The 20,406-nt window shown below is 47.7% G+C and overlaps 1 protein-coding gene and 1 non-coding gene across 2 annotated transcripts in view; one reads left to right on the plus strand and one right to left on the minus strand.

The window, feature by feature from the left end:
- The window catches only part of DOCK1 (dedicator of cytokinesis 1), a 380,982-nt gene that overhangs the window by 358,197 nt on the left and 2,379 nt on the right, over window positions 1-20,406 (minus strand). The window contains 8 exon segments of the mRNA XM_025047519.1: window positions 166-308; window positions 3,517-3,589; window positions 9,760-9,895; window positions 10,275-10,356; window positions 11,457-11,614; window positions 12,504-12,639; window positions 16,443-16,591; window positions 19,054-19,150. Coding sequence (XP_024903287.1) covers window positions 166-308; window positions 3,517-3,589; window positions 9,760-9,895; window positions 10,275-10,356; window positions 11,457-11,614; window positions 12,504-12,639; window positions 16,443-16,576 — 862 coding nt within the window. The 5' untranslated portion in view covers window positions 16,577-16,591; window positions 19,054-19,150.
- Window positions 6,710-6,828, plus strand: LOC112480509. Its single transcript, XR_003046618.1, has one exon. It is a non-coding gene; the product is annotated as a 5S ribosomal RNA (ribosomal RNA).

Below are 20,406 nucleotides of genomic sequence, written 5' to 3' on the forward strand. Positions count from 1 at the left end.
CCCCAACACCCCCACCCCCATCATCCCCATCACCATTATCATCGCCATCATCGCCATCACCAACACCTCCGTCATCATCATCATCAAACAAAATGCAAGCCACACAGCACTGTCCCAATGTCATATAAGTAGACATTTACAGAAACAAAACAAGAGAATACATACCCTGGCCCTTGTGGTTGACTTCTTTGGCAGCGATGACTTTGTTTATAACAGTCTGAAGGAAGTCACTCTCCCCTGCCACCCTGGGTGAAAAACGGGATGACATGTTCAGCGGCTTGTGTCGAATGGCGTCGTCCAACGCGAGCCTGGAGGGCACGGGACGACCAAGACCACAGGAGACAAAGGGGCACAGAGACCCAGGGGTCACGGTAACAAGGGAACACAAGAGATCATCGTCACCGAGTGTGAGAGAGTCGTCATGAGCCAACGCACGACAAAGGACAGGATAGGTGACAAAGAGACAGGGAAGAGCATCGGTCAGGAAAATGCTGAACCACACGAGAAAAGTAAAGCAGACGAGGCCAACCCCACCCCCCGGAAGTCAGCGGGCACCAGGCCTGCACTCTGTTTCTGCCAGGCAATAAAAAAGGGAACTTATCTGAAAGTAACGTGGCTGGACCTCATTCACTCCTAAGGAATGTTTATGGCCATTTCAGTTTCCATAGTTCCTGACCATAGCACAGGTCAAGAGATAGGTGGTTAAAAGGGAAAAGCAAAAACATCAAAAAAAAAAAAAGAAAGAAAAAAGAAAAAGATCCCTCCTCCGACCTGATGTCTTGGGAAGCCTGGCTGGCGACCACTGCACCCCATCAGGCTGCGCGCTCCACGCAGCCTAAGATACTTAAAAGTGAAAAGAAAGGCATAGCCTTTCGGGAATAAACCACCATATCTGAAAAGTGAAACCGGGACACAATTACGAATGTAAACGGCCAACATTTGGGGGGCCCACGGATCGGGAGCTCTTCACAGACGCTTTTAACAGAAATTACAATTATGAATGTAAACGGCCAATATTTGGGGGGCCCACGGATCGGGAGCTCTTCACAGAAGCTTTTAACAGAAATTACAATTACGAATGTAAACAGCCAACATTTGGGGGGCCCAAGGATCGGAAGCTCTTCACAGAAGCTGCACTAGGCCCAAGAGAACCGATATGAACGGCAGCGTGCGCACAGGGCGATGCCGTGGAGCACAGCAAAGGGCGATGCGCAGCGAGCAAGGACGCGCACGCCGTGCACGTAACGCTGAAAACCATTTCCAGAGCCGAAGACACGCGCTACTCTCCGCTGGAGCCCACGTTACTCAGGAGGACGGACTACTGTTTTAATTTACGTCACCAAGTTAAAAAAGACAGAGAGAGAAAGGGAGGGAGAGATGCAGCCTTCTCTAAACGTAGTGCTTCCTTCCCCGAACTTTTCCTGCGACATAATAAATCAATTCTAATGGAGCAAAAAACGGTGTCATTAGCACGGCATTTCCCAAAGCACTGGTTCCATTGCTTATTTTGCTATTAAAGTCATGCTGCTCTTTGGTTTCTAACACCGCAAATATCAATCTGTACATGAGTCTTCCGTTGGCGGAGCGCGGAGCTACAAATTACGCTGAGGGCTGAACGTGCGATATTTTTTTGCAGGGACGTGTCCAAAAAGACGGAAAGGGTGGCAGTGACGCGCCACCTCACGTGGCTCATCACGTGTCCCAGTGAAACTCAGTCAGTGGATCTAAAGCTGAGAATCCCCCTCAGTTTTCAAACAATAACCCAAGTTTTTCGTTTCCTTGACTTTTCCCAGCAGACACTGGCAGACGACGGGTAGTTTCAGCTCAGTGTCCATCTGGGCAGCCGGGTCCTCCGAGGTCAGAACCACGCTGGGCTGATGACTCCTCACGGGCAAAAGAGACGCTTGACGTTTTCCTTCTGTAAAGGTGTCTGCTACTGACTTCCTGAGTGTCTGCTCGTGTCCGAACAGGAGATTTCCCATGTTTACTGAGGACGCTTCCAAATTCCGCAGAACAAACTTCGTTCCTGGCTGTCCTCGCTGCGTGAGCTTCTGAAGCTGCTCTACCCAGGAGACGAGGCAGACGCTCTGTGCCTGCGCTGACCGGTACGGTGGCCACTAGCCACAGGGGTTACCGATCGGTATGATTGAGGAACCACATTTTTTAATTTTATTTCATTTTCGCTCGGTGAAATAGCCCCATGTGGCTAGTGGTTACCGTACTGGGCAGAAGGGTAAATCTAAAGCATTGATGCCACAAAGGACCATTGCCTCCGGCTGCGTGTGGGAAGACACATGTAACTGAGCCCCAACCTCGAGCTCGATAATGCAGGGTTTTCAGGTATTCTACGGTCAGAAAGAGGGCAGAATTTTCTACGGAGCCATGCGTCAGGGTGCTGTCTGACCAGGTCGCCGGCCTGCAAAGCAAATCACTCTCTTCTCATCTGGAACAGCTGGTCAATGCCAGGGCTGAGTGGGGTGGTTTTTTGTGCAAGGATGCGGGGTGCAGAGGGACGCAGACCTCATATCTCCTGCCCACCCCAACCACAGGACAGGACGCCTTCGGCCCCCACTAGGCATCCCCAGCCTCCAAACCTGCTCACCTAACACCTGGAAACGATGTAAAATTTCTAAAACAAAATTTGTTTCAAGCCTTAAATCACTAAGGTCAAAACTAACGTGAGGAGAAAAGACAGAACACAGGGCTCCGACAGGTCATCCTCACGCACCTCGTGATTTACTCTTCTCCCAAGATTTCACACCCCGGGAAGCTGTCCCTTACCACTGACCTAAAGCATTGTTTCTTCTTCCTCTCTCTTGCCACCCATCTGAGGTTCCGCGGTGACCTTGAAGTGACCCCAGACCATTATCTAGATACTGTCTCGCTTGAATCCGCAGGGAAACGGCACCAGTGCTTCCAGCCTTTTCCACAGGATCTTCCCTCAAAGCAGAGCGTCCACGTGAAGGCTCTCGTGCTCCCGGCTTCCCATGGCTCTGCGCAGACTGCACGTCGGACGCAGACGGGCTGCAGACGGACCCCTCACGTGGCCGGCACAGGCACGGTCCACTCTCAGCGGCAGCGCGACAGGAAGAGCAGCGGCCTGGCCGCTGGGAAGTAGTATTTCTCGCTTTACGAAGCAATGGATCAGCCATTTGCTCGGTTTTCTATTTTAAAAACGACAACCTCCTGTGATGAATTTGAAAGTACTGTACTTCGAAAATGGGAATCGCTGCTAGAATAAATCGATTATGCAAAGAAACCTTCACGCTCACAGCGGAGCTGCGAATCCGTGTGGCCTACGTGACGAGGCGATGCAGGGACCACATGGGAGACCGTGACAGACTCTCATCCAGGTTCTCGTGGGCACAAAACTTCCACGAAACGGATTTGTCATTATTATAAAACAAGCAATCCCTATTTGTGCTGAATTTAGAAACTTAGTTGTGAAGATAATTATTACAAACATACGTTTTCCATATTATACCCAGTTAAGTACTTTGATTACTCCATACTTACGGCTGAAAGGGAATGAAATGCTGTTTATCTTCATCATCTACTTTTCCATTTATTATATCTGTTACATCCATCACTAGGGACAAGAAAAGAACAGAGATTGCTTTGCTTATGTGCCATAATCACAGAAAACAAACAAACAAAGGAACATCACAATGCCTTCTGACAAACAACAGCGTTAGCTGCCTGGTGGAATTTTCTTATATTCAAGTAAATTATTTCCCTGTTTGAAAGACAAATTAAGTTCTCTGAAAACACTGGCCGAAATAGGGTTGGGGCTCACATGGCAGAGCTCCATTTAATAAACTCCTCTGCCTAGGATCCAGTCTGCACCCCAGAGCTGCCCCCCTAAGAGAGGTCCATGTGAGGACACGATGTCAGGTAACGACGAGCACCCCGTGTGGCAGGGTGATGGAGGAACCAAACGCTGACTGCGACTTCATTTAAATTTAAGTAGCCACCCGTGGCCAGTGCGCAATACCCCACTCTGGTCACTGCAGTCCCCAAATCATGAAGCAATAATAAAGGAGCTACGACGTACCCGCCACACACTGGCAGCCATGGACGCTGTTTCGAGGGACACCTGGCAGCTATCTCTCACAGTGACCTACCACCCAGCTGAGGACATCGAGGCTCAAAGACACAAGCGAATGAAATTTCCCAAAGTCAGAAGGCCAGGAAGTCTCCAGGCCCGAGCTCAGACCGAGACAGCAAGGGAGCCCAAGGGCAGCCCCTGGTGACACCGGACACTGTCACTGACCGAAGGCAAGTGAGCGACAGGCCTCCTTCCTCCCCTTTTCCGCAGCCCCCTCCCTAACGACTGTCGTACTGAAAACATGGGCCACCTCACTTCTGTCACCTGCCCCGCAGAAACAGAGGAGGGACCCGAGCAGAAGCATTCCTAACCCTGGCTCGGTTGGGGTGCCCGGGAGCCCACACAGTGTGCACTTGGGAAAACGCCCCCCACACCACAGCGAACCAGCGCTACTCAGAGAGCAAAGAGCTACAGATGTGTTTACTGACACAGGTCAAGGAAGCGCACATAATTTGGAACATGGAGTTGTGGCTGCTCAGAAGACAAACGACCTGGCCTCCAGCTCCGCCCGGCAGAAGACTCTCCCAGCTTCAAGCACCCTTGGGGGCGGCTGATCAGCACAGACCACAGCGCTCGCCCACTGGTGAGATGCCCTTGCGCCCAAGACCACATTACCAGCAGTTCAGAATCCCGCGACAGTGCTGACTTTACAGCCGAAGGCCAAGCAGCGGCTGGCGTCGTAGCAACAGCCCAGCCAGCCAGCTACGGGCCAGAACGCAGCCTGCGTGACCCTCGGGGACCATCCCCAGCACCGCCGTCCATGGTGCAAGGCCTTCCTAAGTGCCCAAAGACCTGTCTTCTATGTCACAGGCCTCAACCCACCCGGTGACTGTGAGTCTCCCTGACCACAGGACACACCTGCCAAATCCCCATTCTCTAGCCCTGGAACACAGCAGGGGGCTGGCAACGCCACCCAGGAAGGTGGCAGGCATGCCAGACAGGTGACCTCAGTCTGAGCAGCCATGCTGAAAGCAGCGGTAATGACAACTTCCTGGAACCGACGAAAATCGGTCATCAAGCACTTTCCCAATGACTCTCCCCCCGCCCGCTCCAGCACACAGGCCCGTGCCAAGGAGTTCTCTCCGCAGTTGAGACTTTGGCCTCAAAAGATCCCTGTTGGAAGAAATGAAAGACTGAGGGAAGGGGGCGGGGCTTCGCCCCCGAGCCCAGAGTCTCCGCGTTCAGGTGTGAGGAAGCCGAGAGCCCAGCTGCGCGCAGACTGCGTGGCTGTGCGATGGGGAGCGAGCGACGGGCCCGCACCCAGGACGCCGCGTGTGCTGGGACGCGGCAGGGGGCAGAGGGAGGTGGCATCGGGACGGTGCTGACGGAGGATCGGGGACCGAAAAGGAAGGACAACAGGGAGGCCAGCGATGAGAAACACACAGCGGAGGAGAGGGCCGGCCAGGCTCAGGATGCCCCTCAGGACCACCTGCTCCCAGCACCGGGCACGAAGCATCAAGACGGCTAAGACACACACGCCCTTCGATTCCAGGGCCTCGTCCTCCCCAGTCAGAAGGGGCGCAGCGATCCGAGTTCGGGGACATTCCCTGCGTACCTTCTATACCACGAAGCCGGAAACACACTCACAGCCCAGAAATAAAGGGAAGCTGAACAAATGCCGCGGCCACACACTGCGGCCACTGAAAATCCCAAACCCGGGACACTCGATTAAACGAAATGTGTATAATGTGATGCTTTTTAAAAATATCAAAATGTACAAAGTCTGCAATGTGAGGAAACTTAACACTACTGAACTGTACATTAAAAATGGCTAAATAATAAAAAAGACTAAAGAGACCAAGAGTAAATAAGCAGACCAAAAAAAAAAAAAAAAACAAACCAGATATAGTATGATCTGATCTTATCTTTAAAAATTATAAAGCATAGACAGAGAGAAAAAAGCTAGAAAGAAATATATCAGATTATCATGACGTACCACCCTGGCTAGAATTATGAATGGCTTACGTTTTAATTTTTCTTTCTTTTTCATAATTTTCCAATTTTATATCACTTTTATGTTATAGAAAAAGAAATGTAACATAATATTTTCACTAGAAGGCTAAAAAGTGTGAGCGTCCAGGTCCATCAACAAACACTTTGATAATTTGGACTCTGGACACGAACATGCAGAAGTTACTCTGGATAAAGCCTCAGAATTAAATTCTATGAAGAAATTGTACTTGCATAGGAATGAGCAGAAGAACAAAGCTGGAGGTATCACGCTCCCTGATTTCAAATTATACTACAAAGCTGAAGAAATCCAAACCGTATGGCACTGGCATAAAAACACACACATAGATTAATGGAAGAAAACAGACAGCCCCAAAATAAAACCACACATGTATGGTTAATTAATTTATGACAAAGAAGCCAAGAATAATGTGCAAAAGACAGTCTCTTCAATAAATGGTTTGAGAAAACTGAGCAGCCACTGACAAAAAAAATAATACTCAACTGCTATCTTATGCCATACACAAAAATGGACTCAACATGGATTAAAGACTTGAATGTAAGGACATGGTCCCATAGTGTAGCGGTCAGCACATCTGCTTTACATGCAGAAGGTCCTGAGGTCACACCCCAGTGGAGCCACCGTCCATGGTCTACAGTCATGCCACGCTGAACAAGCCCGATCCCATCTGATCTCGGAAGCTAAGCAGGGTCGGGCCTGGTTAGTACTTGGATGGGAGACCACCTGGGAAGACCAGGTGCTATAGGCATATATAAAAAGAATAAAAAAAGAAAGACTTGAATGTAAGACCTGAAACCATAAAACTCATAGAAGAAAACACAGGCAGTAAGTTCCTTGACATAAGTCTTGGCCAAGATGAGATTTTGAAATCTGACACCAAGAGCAAAGGCAGCAAAAGCAAAAATAAATAAGTGGGGCTACGCCAAACGATAAAGCTTTTCACAGCAAAGGAAACGATCGATAAAATGAAAAGGCAGCCTCCTAAACAGGAGAAAATATTTGCAAATCATGCATCTGATAAGGGACTAAATATCCAAAATATATAAAGAATTCACACAACTGTATAGCAAAAAAACAAGTAAATCTAACTATAAATTGAGCGAAGGATATGATTAGACATTTTTCCTAAGCAGGCCAACAGGCACATGAAAAGATGCTCAACGTCATCAGGGAAATGAAAATCAAAACCACGGTGAGATATCACGGCACACCTGTCACAATAGCTATTATCAAAAAGACAAGAAATGACAAGTATTAGTGAGGATGTAGAGAAAAGGGGACCCTTGTGCAGTGTTGGTGGGAATAGAAACTGATACAGCCACTATGAAACACAGTATGGGGGTTCCTCAAAAAATTAAAAATAGAAATACCATAGGATCCAGCAATCCCACTTCTGGGTATTTACCTGAAGAAAATGAAAACACTGACTCGAAAAGATACATGCACCCCCATCTTCATTTCGGCATAACAGTCGAGATACGGAAATAACGTAAGTGTCCATCAATGGGGGAATGGCCAAGAAAGTGTTACATACACACACATAATGGAACTGTACGGGAAATAGTAAAATCTTGCTATTTGAGGAAACAGGGCTGGACCTCAGGGGCATCTTTCTAAGTCAGACAGAGAAAAACAAATACCATATCATCTCTCTTACATGGCGAATCTAAAAAACAGCTCCCTGATCGAGAGACAGATTTGTGGTTGCCAGAGGCAGCGGGTGAGTGGGAGAAATGGGGGGAGGGAGATTAAAAGAAAAAGAAAAAAAAAAAAAAATCAAGCAATGCCAGGGCTAGTTTGCGAGATTCGGAGAATAAATAGTAGTTGTAGTTGGTGCTGTGGGGACACAGGGCCGGGGGATACGAATCGCCTGTTAGAAGTGGGGCTCAGGGGAAACTTCATACGGGAAATGATGCTTTGAACTGACTTTTTTCTGCTTGCTACCATGATAAAAACAAATTTTTTTTTAATGCACGGATTGTAATACAGCTCCATGAGTTTTGAGAAAGGCATACATCCGTGTTAAAAACCACCCCAATCAAGAACTTACCACTCTATTGGTACCCTAATAACCAAAGAATTGACCGCATCTGTGTGAGAAGATGTCCTACGGACACCCATCGTCAAAGACTGCTCTGGTCACTCAAGGGAAGCCCCACACCCCTGAGGTAAAAATAAGATACTTCCTTAAACTACCACAGAGCTGGGAAAGAGAAAAAAGAATCCTGAAAAATGCCAGGTGTTTCAACCACGATATCAGATTACACATAAAAGGTACTACAGCGTCTGAAAAAGACAGGAGCAATTTTAAAGCACGGACTCAGGTCATAAGGGATGAAAACGTGAGAGGATTTCCCGAGCCACGTGGGTCCTCAGACAGGCAACCGCGCCCTCAAAACCTCACAAACGGGAAGTTCAGTAGCGAACCCCATTCTACACCCCCGTTAGTAAATGGGGGTAAACGATTTCTGTGCTTCCTTCTCATAATGCCTCTATCACTGTTATTATGTAATCCTAATGAAGAGGTCAATCATTTATTTAAATGATTTGACATATTTTTCTAAAAACGACCAGGGGGCACAGTGGAAGTTCAGGACAGTGCAAACTGTGTATGATACTGTGACAGGGGACGTAAGCTGTTATACACCTGTCACAGTCCACGAGCCGTACGACACCGAGAGTGAGCCCCAGTGTACGTGATGCACTCCGGCCGATGACATGTCAACATGGGTTCGTCTGCTGTGACAAAGGAAGCCCTCCGGTGCAGGAGGCACGTGGTGGGGAGGGCTCCGTGCGCGTGCGTGCGTGCGCGTGCGTGTGTGTTTGGGGGGGCGGGGGACACCTGAAATCTCCACACGTTCTGCTCAGTGTTGCTGTGAACCCAGAACTGTCCTAAAATAAAGTCTATTTAAAAGGAGTTAAAAAAATAAATAAACCCTGAGTTTCCTGGTGGCCAAGGCAAAAATGTCCTCGACTGCTGTTCCTACGAGGAATCCACCTGCGCATCGGAAATGCGTGCCTTTTCCCACATCCGTGGAAGTCCCGGGAGTCACAAAAAGGATGAGACTAAATCGAGGTCTGTGTAAGGAAACCCCACTGCAGCCATGGAAGAGGGGGGATCGCTTCCCAGAAAGGAGAAAAAGGGGTGACGCTGAAAGAGGCCAGCTAACGGGTAGAGCTTCCCGGGCACGCAGTCATCTCTCCTCAAGGGTGACGGCTGCTCCCCTTTGCCTGTGCCGTCACCGAACAATCGCAAAGCAGAAACAGCGAGAAAGTGCAGACGAAACAGCCCGATGTTAAAATAACTGCATCCTCCCAATTTCCTCTCCTACCTCTCCATCGCTTTGACCTCTCCATGCAAAATGACCCCTAAATCAATTAATCGCTAAGTCCCGAAACCCCGACGCCCCTCCAGCGCCTGGCTCCCCTCCAGGGTGAGAATGCGGGCCAGGGTCTCCCCAGGAGAGGTGACCTGCTTTACAATCGAATATATGATTTGCATCTGAAACTCAGGCTGCATCCTCAGCAGCACCTACAACTGAAACCACCCAAAAGGGAGCTAATAGGATCTGGCTCTCTCCCACAGAAAAGCTGACGAGGCCAGTATTCCGCGGCAGCTCTGCTCAGGGTGCTCGCCATGACCTTGAAACTCGTAAGGAAAAGGAGACCCATGGGTTACCGGCCACTCCGAAGGGCCGCCGCAGGCCTGAGGTCAGTTTCCTGGTGTTGTTGTCCCTCAGCTCCATGCGACCCACTCGAACGATCTGACAAACAAAACTGATTTTCTCCCTTTTCAGGTCTTTGCTTCCGAGGTCCTAGAAATATTAATTTCCACAATTATTTCAGAGCTCCATTACTCAATGCACATTCAAACAAAACAGACAGTGAAAAGATGCTTGGAGACACATTTCTCTGACCAGTTTTTAGCATCTTAATAAGCTGTTCTTGAACTTAAGACACAAGTGTAAGAGTTAAGTTCATGGTCACAGAGTACGTCTTCGGTCTGGAGATTCTAAAGGAAGCTAGAGACCCAGTAGACTTCTGAGAAGGGTGTTACTACAACAAAATCACCACGTGTCGCATGCAGGCACCCCAAAACCCACGCACCAGTGTGGCGAGAGGTCAGAGGGTGACCACGAAAAACAGTCATCACAAAAGCAAAAGATTCCACTGAACGCCTCCAGAGGCACTTACCGTAAAAACGGCTCGCAGATTATGTAATCTGTCTATATCTTTAGGCAATCCTGAACTTGACCAGCGAACCAAGTAGTTTTCACTTGAAAAAGAAAGAAGGAAAAACAAATTCATTTTCCAAATGTAACAGGGCAGAGAATGAGCATCCACACTGACTCATAATTAAGATCACAGAGCTGCTGCTCATTAACGTGAGGCAGTGAGTCGCTGCCCGCATAGTGGGACCGACGCCTCCTCTACGAAATCTTTCGCAGGTTTTAATTTTAGCTGTCTAGGGTTATAATTACAGTGGAAGTGTCTGAAAATAGCATTTCAACATTTATTATTTTTAGAGCATATTTGTTCATTTAGAATAACTATAGTCTAAAATTCACCATTCATTCATTTATAGCATAAAATAAATACTGTATGTTTATTTCAGAGCCCAAGACCAACCAAATGTGACCTAAAAACACAAACTGAATTCTACCTCAAAAAAGAAATAAAATCTTTATCAGAAGTGAGAATGAAATTCACCCATTTGTTCTGTTTTCTGTCACATACTAAATTTTTAAATTCCAATTAATACGAGGGAAGATACTGGAGTTTTACACAGACACACGCACACACACAATTTACACCATCATTTCCATCTAGACGAAGAGGAAGGTATACTGAGGGACAAAAGCAAGAACCGAGAAAGGGAGCCCCACACCAGAAACGACAGCAGTGGCAGGCGAGAGTTACGATATTTGATTCAGCAAATACCAACTGCTCTAGACACTGTACTCCAGCCAGTCATGCTGGAGGAATCACACATGTCAAAGGCCCAAAAGTGACATTTACAGGGAACAAAAGTTTGAAGAAAGCCAAGGTAAGAGAAGAGTACCCTTTGGGGAATCTGGATGCATAAAATCCTATGAACACAAGAAACAAATTATTACTTCGATCTTTAGATGTTAGGTCCTTAAAACTTTACAAGACTAAAACTCAACAACCAAACACCCACGTCCACGCAGAAAGCTGAACCTGTTCAAGATCCAAGCCAGCTGCCATGATGCCGTCCCCCAAGGGTGCCGGGCTAGGCTGCTTGGGAGAAGCCCAGCCGGCTGGTCTCCCAGGAGCTCCCTGCCCGTTCAGATGTCCTTTCCCTAACACTGACCAAGGAGGAAAGACAGCGAGCAATTTGACAATGTCACTGACCTGATGAATCTGGATTCCGTGGGGTCATAAAGGGACATGAGCACTTCAGCATCTTCTCCTATTTTACAAACCACGTTCTTGAGGTTGACAAACAGGGCCAGAGAAGGGGTGGCGGCAAATTTAGCTTGTCTGTTAATGTCTATGTTCTGCTTCTGAGACTGTGAATGGAAGCACGACAGGGAGTTGCGTTAGTGACGCCCCCGCTAACCCCTGCTGTTCTCACTCCCTGCAGAGAGGAAAAAACAACAAGCACGACCGGTCGGCGTAACACGGCGAAGCCATTCATGCCGTCGCTGCCCTGTCCCCATTTCGAGTTCTCAAATACGTATGTGAGCACCCAACTAAAAATAAAAACACCCATGTGACGGCCAGGAGCCCGTAACAGAGCACACTGAGTTAGCATCGTCTCCAGAGACAGACACGTTCAACTGTCCAACCGATGCATCGGACTGGGGACGGCGTGTGAGGCTGCTTGTTCCATCTGTGGTTCTCCCATGAGACCAAACCCTGCGAGGACACCTCTGTCTCACGAATCGTTACGTCCTCAGTACCTGGCACACAGTAGATGCTCAATAAAATCTTGCTGAATGAGTGGAAGACTCAGTCGGGCCCCTGATTTCTGAATACCTACTGTATACGAGATAACCCTAAAGGCCATGGAAGATGAAAAATACCAATGAGGCATGTGTTCTCTGCCCTCGTCGAGCTTAGAGCATGTCACCCCCTACTCACATCAAAGAGGATGTGCAGAATCAAATGTCATTTCCCAAGAGATGAGAACACAAAGCCAATGTCGGGAAGATCCTGCCTGCCAACACTGCGCACCACCGCCCCCCCAGGCACGAAGCCCTTCGGGCCATCGGCGACGCGTCTTGACAGCGGGCCCCATCCCATCGCCACTGTATGAAATGTGCTGCGTGGCAGTGCCTGTTCGGGTCCTTTTTAGTGTAAATTCCAGGCGGCGCTGACGCTTTACTGGTGTTGAAAATCGTTACCCAGGAAAGGTCCTCCGGATGCCACCGGCATATCCCAGAGAGCGGAACCTACTTTTTCCTCTCGCAGTCTTTCCTCCACTTGCTTGGAGGCTATTTCGTGGGCTCGGAAGAGGCTGATCGTGCTGGTTAGCTCTGGGTCCAGGATGTTCCCATCCCCGTCCCGCACCACCAAGTCCAGATCGAGAATTCTGCAACGACAAGAATTCACAACTTCACGGACACAGACCAAGGCCTTGATTCTCCAACACGACTTCGCTTCCAAGAGCTGAGCAGACGAAAACATCACAGAAAGTTGGGGTCCCGCAAACATTCAGGGGACATAATTCCGCAACACCACTTTAACTTAAAACATATCCTGCGGGAAATTTTTAAAAAACTCAATTCTTACTTTCATTGCAATAGGGTCTCTGTCTTACGATGAGAAATTTTACGGATCAACAAAGCCCAAATGACATGTGTGTTATGAATTCCTATGTGAGCAGTATGGATAGTTTAAAGCACACACGCGCTGTATGTTCTGGGAGGCGGTACACACACACACACATACAGCACGTGTGTATATGTACATACACACGTACACACGTGCAGTCACATATAAACCCCACGTGCAAACACATAAAGCCAGCAGTTGTGACATTGCCGCTGGGTTGGGGAGCAGGGAGGGAGGAAAGGCTGAGCGTCCTCACACCCACCGTTCTACTTACTCCCCGCAGCCTCTGGTAGGTTCCACTGCACAGCTTTTCTCCTCCCTAGAGTCAGTTCTAATCCGTAAATTAGCCCATCAGAAGATCTTCAATAAAGACGCTCTATTGTGTTTCAACAAACGCATGGGAGCTATCCACATGAACACTAACTTTCTGGCCAGATGGTTAAGATGGCTTAAGATGGTCAAGATGGTTTAAGACAGCAGCCAACTTAAAACAGCCGCAGCATCTGCCAATAACGCCGTCCATCTGTACCTGGGAATGCTCTCAGCAGCATTCTCTCCGATTCCCCAAATCCGGCAAAACTGCTGGGCGATTTTCACTACAATTTTTATTTAAAGAATTTAAAGTGGGGGGGGCAGCAATTATACAAAGAAAGAAACCGAGGGTTGAGCTATGGTGATGTGTCCTCTTTACTGAGACATGAGGGTACTGGCCACAGATGTCTTATACTTCGCCTTTGGGGTTTCCTGCTTGCTATTAGCAAGTCCATAGAAGCAGAGAATTTTAATTTTTTTTAACTACCCTACAAAGGAAAGTCTGTTTAAAGAAAGATAAATTTCAATTAGAGAGCATCTTTAACAGTTACAAGTTTAAGAGGAAAGTTGACTGGGCGATGGTCTCCATCCAGAGACTTATCTGCGACTTCCCTGAAGGTCGCTCACCTTAAAGCCGAGTATGAGGCTGATGACATGTCAGACAGGTTTCATTTTGAAAGTGATGCTGGACCACTGCAACATTTGGAAGGCCATCACAAAAACCTCATTTTTTTTTCCCTTTTAATATCTATTAAGCAAATTCACTGATGGTGACGCAGGACCAACAGGGCCTGTCTGTTAGGAGCATGCAGGTAAACAGGCTTTTAAGACGCTTTCGCCCCACATGAAAACAGCCTTGGGACTGGCAGTGATTGTGCAGGTGCCTCAAGGGGGAGAAGGCACATTTTTTAAAAGCCTTTTAAGCTCTCATGAGTTCTCTTTGGAACATGTTTCCCTAACATCACTACTAATCCCAGTCCTGAAAGGGTCCCCAGGAGTCAGTGTTGGTGTGGGTGGAGTCAATATGAATGAGGGCAGGGAGGGGATTGTTCGGGTGGGCGGAGCTCCTGAGGGAGTGGGCGGAGCCCCCCAGGCATGGGCGGAGCTGGCTTGAGGAGGGCAGACCAGAGGTCACACAGGCTCCTTGAGGAGCAGCAGCCCAGGCCATGTGCCAACCTGCTGTACAGAGGAGAAGATCCTGCCACGTACTCCTCACCTCAGTCCTGCCAAGAGAGATGGGCAGGCCCTCTTCACAAAGGAGGAAACCTAAACTCAAGAGAAACATCTAGAAGAGCCCAGAGCCTGGATTCTGGGCCAGACCCCTTTCCAGGATGCCACAGGCAAACCATCACAGGAAGTGGCCTGTGATGCAGTGTCTTCACGCCAACCATTCTTTGTGCTGTTTCGACAATCGTGCTCAGTGGTTCTGAATCCAGAGTGAGCTTCCATTGTGAGGCTGCAGCTCAGCAGAGCAAGAGGCTCTAACCATTACCAACTAACCCCACGGGTGCCTCAAGCACCTTCGAGGAAAGAGGTGGAAAACACCCCCGAAATTACACACAAAACTGTGTGTGTGAACTATGTACGTGCATGCTTCTAGAAAGATGGTCCATGACTTTCATCACATTCTCAAATGTCTCCCAGAAACCACTTTAAAATCGAACTTTCAATACTGGGATTTTATGGTATATTATTTTTTCTGAAGAAGGAATTAGAAATGTGCAGAGCAGTGAGCTTTAGAGAAATTATGCAGTACACTTGAGTTCTTCAGGCAAAAAAACTGTCTTATTAAGGACTGTATTTCCTATCGAAGTAGTAAATTACATTTAGAAACTCTTAACTAGATTGTCCATGACATGATGTATTTTGGTAGCTCTGCGCAGCCAATTAAGCAGGTGGTTTCTGAACGTTAGTTCAAAATACAATAGTCCAACAGAAAATAAAATCAGAGCTCCAAAAGTTTGGTTTCTTAGGCAGGTGGTCTTGAAATGGGTTTCGCTGCAACAATATCGAATATCCTATACCCAGAAGTCCACGGCTTTCTGGAGGAGAAAAAAAACGAAAATCTTCTCCTGTAGCCTTTCTAACCCAGACACTACATCAAACTAATAATGTTGTTTTTAGAAACTTTTTATACTTGAAAGTATGCATTATCAGAAAACAAGATTATGTCACAATTCCGATTTTACAGAAAGGTTTTTTAGTTTATCCAGGGCTCTCTTCAGCTGAGCGGCTGGAGACAAACCTGTCCTAGTCTCCGAGCTCACGTACTAAGGTGTAAAGTGAGGGGGTAGATGCAGCCAGAAGCTTCCCAGTCTGCTGTCCATCACGGCCCAGCTCTATTTTTAAAACCTGAGATTTCTAGGCAGCGCTCCAGACAGCAGAATCTTAAGAAGCGGGTCCCAGGAGCCTGCACTTTAAAAGCTCTCCGAGTGATTCTGATATAGGCCAGCGTTGGGGAATCATGTGACCGGATCGTCTGTAAGGCTTCTTGCAGCTCTGACATTATAAGAACAACGAAGTAGTTATCCGGTGGGAAGGAGCAGAGCCTCGTTCTGGCTGCAGCCCTGGCAGGATTAGGATAAAGCAGCTCATTTGTGTCCAGTATCAGAGGCGCTTGCTAACGCTGGGCCGCATGTCAGTGGGGGAGTGAGCTCACCACTGCTGTAGGCGCTCAGGCGAGCTGGGTGCAGGATCGGGTGCATGGGAACTTCTGCCTGGGACCTACTTAGCAAAACAATAATCTGCTGTTTATCTGAGATTCAGATTTAGCTGGCTCTATTTTTGTTTGCCAAATCTGTCATCTCTATGCTGGTGACAAGTTTTAAGGCGACTTTTGATGTCTCTTCTAACTCTCCAAACTTAGATTCCACAGAAAGAAACCAGGTGCTGACTACTGAACAAATCCTCCACCCCCACCAACATCTAGACTCAAAGTCAAGTCCAGTGAGCAGAAAGTGAAAGTCCCTTGTTTGGGGTACACTGTGGGGTGCCCTCAAGAAGAGTGAAAATGACAGACTGCCTGGCTTCTTAAAGACAGGAATAGGTTTCAACGATGACTCAGAAAATACCTATCGTCAGGATGCAACAGAAAATACCTCACCCTTTTTAAAAATAAAGACCATGCCATTATTTTAATGTTAGAAATTTTGTTTTATGATAAAATATGATTTCAGTCTCCTCCAGGCTTACGCTGATGTTATTACAGTGGATAATTCAAGCATGAAGTCATCCTTCAAATAAACAAACCTGTTTCCATAATCAATTTTGGCAGTGACCTTCTTCTTCAGCTCTTTGAGCTCATCCTGTGGCAGGGTTCCAGAAAGAATCTGCGATCGCCACTCGATGAGGTCGTAGATCATGTGTCGCACAGTTCGAAACATCTCCCTATTATCTTGCTATGTGGGGGGAGATAAAATAGCACTATGAGTGTTTGTTCAAATACACATGCAGGATATGCTTTACACGATAGGATGCAATTTACGTCAAAGTAAGAGATGTTTTTAGCATGGAGCTGGAACACGGTATATGGAATCTGATTCCTATCAGACACTAAGAATTCAAAGGATAAAAAGTAACAATGCTCAATCCTCAATATTCCATCCAACACTGCATACCGTGGACCAGTGATCAAGAGTCTGACCAGAGCAGAATCTGGACTGAGAGCCGCACGGGCAGCCCATGAGCTTCTGGTATCCGGGCTACGAATGGGCAAACGCTCCCTCAGGACACTCCCTCAGGATCAGTCTGAGCCTAAGGAGCTCACCTACCGGGTGTTCACAATCCCCTGGGCACACTGACACACTGAACCCCAAGACCTCACTGTCACGGAGCTAGAGAGGACGTGGCACCGGCCCCCTGGAGCACTGTGTGTGGCGCGCTCAGCCAAACCTGAATCCACAAGCTCTCGGGTGCGTTCATGCCAAAAGGAAAACGCAAATGAGACACAAAGTTCACACCCGTGTTCACTCTGTACGCATTTCAAGCAACGGTACAAAGCAATGGGCTTGCAACTAACTGCAAGAGCTAATAACGAGGAATTATCCAGAGAGAAACGAGCCCAGTGCTTCTTTCCGTGAAAAGAAATCCAGGTGAAAGCTAACATGATACAATCCTAAAAATCATGGTCCCTCTAAAAACTTAATGTGGTCACTGTCACGTTTTAAAATACCATCTCTCTTTTTTGGTGACCAGAGGGAGGGGGGAGGGCGGTTGGTAGAAAAGGGGAAAGGGGGTCAAATACATGGTGACGGAAGGAGATTCAACTTTAGATGGTGAGCACACCATGCAATATACATGCTATGCATGACTGAATCATACACTTGAAACCTATATAATTTTATTAATCAGTGTCACCCCCAATAGATTTAATTACGAAATAAAATGTCTCTCCTACATATCTGAAACTCTCACCCCACTACTGATAGTATCTGAGCTTTTTTCTAGGAATTTCTGAGGTCCCTACCACTCGTCACAGCTGTCACCTAGCAGCCTAACAGGCTATCCTATATCCCACGAACTCTTCATAGCATTAAGCTAATTTTCATTTTTAATTGAAAACTAAATGGTTGAAACTTACGGTTTACTGGAAAATTGCTTCCCTCTTAAGAATTCTCCTTGTTCATTTTCCTGAGGTTTTGTCAAATATCTAAAATCCTGAATATTTTGCTAACTTGTTACAACCACACAGCAGTGCAAAAAAAAAAAAAAAAGTATAAAAGTATCATAAGCACTTTTCTTTGGCTTTGGACAAACCCAACAACGTAAGTTCCTCAAAGGCAAATAAATATACATTTTTTAAAAGGAAATGACGCTCCTTAGAAATGCCCGCGTCAGGGCTGCACAGCTAACCCAGGTCCTCAGCGTATCGATTGGTCTCGACTCCTGTTTGCTTTGCTGCCATATTTCTGTTTAAAAATTGCTAAGTCGAACACGCAATAGCGACGTCAAAATTGCTCAGATTTACACAAAGCATTCACAGCTAGCCTTACGCTTTTAGGTTTTGGAGAACGTTTGATGAACAATTACTGAAACTGCTTATTACTGTGCATTTATACGAAACCACTGTATAATCAAAATCGAGCCTGCCGAGAGAGCAGCTGTGGGACTTTAAAAAGTGTCCTGCGTCCCCGAGAATCGGACGCGCCGACTTCCCGGCACGGCCCCCCATTTGCACCAACGGCAGCAGCGTGTGAGAAATCGACACTTCAGCTAGAACCACAGGCTGACAAAGGGAACCTTCACAAATATAAGTGTATGTGCAAAAAAAAAAAAAAATGCCCTGAACGAATGAATACGAAGCGGAAGCCGTCACAGCCCCAACTTCTCTGTGTTAATTAGATTTCCCGGTCAGGAGCGATCAGGAGAATGGACAACTGTGCCCCACGCCAGGACGTAAGCTACTACCCCACCTCTGGGACAAACACGCCTCTCAACTGATAAGAGGCATCATCTACAGGCAGACAATGGCATAAGCACCTATACAGTTTAAGAGCAGGTTTTTGTTTTCCTGGTCAGTATATAGACTTTGAGGGTATATCAACACAGATCAAGCAATCATGTCTTCAAAAGCCCTAATGCAGCCCAGTTTCCTTTCCAACACGAGGAAGGTGACACCCATGACCCGGTCCTTTACGGCCACTTTATCGCAGTGAGCAGGGCTGCACCCTGACCCGGAGCAGGTCAAAGGGCACACGGTCCCCCAGGGCGAGAACTTCGAGTCATGGTGCATTCTTTGCTCCTTCTGGGTATCGCCTGGTCCCAGAAGTCTGCTTTTGGGGTCCCCAGGGAAAAGCATCCCGATGGTACACGGAAGGCCCAGCAAGGCCATCCTCTGTGTCAAGCTCCATCCCATCCTCACCACGTAGAGCTGCCTCCAGATGATGGACCACTCTCGGAGCGTGGTGGTGACTTCCTGGATGAGCGGGAGGTCGCCCGGGATGACCGTCTCATGTTGCCTGGGAGTGAAGGAGGAAAGGACAGCTGAGTTCATGCTTCCTTAATTTCTGCGAGCTGTACCTGTAATTCCAAACCTAGGCCATAGAGTTAAACATTTAAACGAAAGGAGAGAAAATACACAAATAAGACTGTATAAACACATGCGGATACATTCATCTCTAAGCGTGACAAGGAATATCTGGGCAGAGCCTGAGAGTGTTCGTCCGTTGCCCTGCATGGAAGCTGCCCGCCTCCAACGGCAAGCTAAGAGGAAGAAGGTAGATGATGCCCCAGGAACGTCTTCAGAACATCGAGGCCCGAGAAAGGACGTTCATAATATGTGTCCCTGTCGATCTCATACATGCCACAAATTACACCGATCCGTGTGGCATTAAAATGCAGGTTCGGGTTAAGATGATTTTTACATTTCCATCCTGCATGAAGCTCCTGACACGGTAACGCATGCAGCGAGGGCACAGCTATCAAACGGGTTCTCTTCTTGATCCCAAAACCCAATTACTCTTCTCTTTTCTCTCTACCCCAACGGGTCAGCCTCTGACTTGTTCTTACCTCGTTATCTAGGTGAACATGGTTGTTGTTGTTGTTGTTGTTGTTTAATTAAATCAACTGCTCTTTTCCAGCCACATGTTCTGGGTCAGGCACTGCACTACATGGGACACATAATCCTTAGGACTGCAGAAGAGTTTAAATCTGTGGCTTGTGAAGTTAGGCCACCTGGCCCCAGAGGTCCTGAACACACAAGACTCAGACCAGCGTGGAACGTTCAAGGACGTCGAAACAGGTCGCACCTATACTTCTGACTGGTGCAGTCACGGAACTGTGGGCTGGAACTTGACTTCAGCTCACAATTGGGGTTCAGGCCTCCAATGACTTAGTGATGATGGGGGGGCGCCCAAAGGAAGACACAGTGGAGCCCCTGACTGAACATCAGTCTCTGTGGAGAGGTCCGGCCACATGCTCCAGCTGGAGCAGCAGAAACCAGATGTCTGAGGGAGGGGTGCATACAAGACTCCCCCCCAAACCCCAACAAAATCGCTTTCAGGAATTAACCTTTGATGGGACATATTGGTGTCTACTATGAAACATGACTGTTACAACAGCCTGCAAGTCTCGTCACCACGCTTCCCAGTACGGACGCTGATGGCAGTGTGGCTCACTGCACCGCACCATCCTTACAGAGCAGGCAGGGTCCCTGTCCAGCCACAGCGTGAGTGCACACGCCAGCACCTGCTGTTTTCACCGTACAGACCCTGAG

This window comes from Pteropus alecto, unplaced genomic scaffold (assembly GCF_000325575.1).
Source record: "Pteropus alecto unplaced genomic scaffold, ASM32557v1 scaffold74, whole genome shotgun sequence".
Taxonomy (NCBI): domain Eukaryota; kingdom Metazoa; phylum Chordata; class Mammalia; order Chiroptera; family Pteropodidae; genus Pteropus; species Pteropus alecto.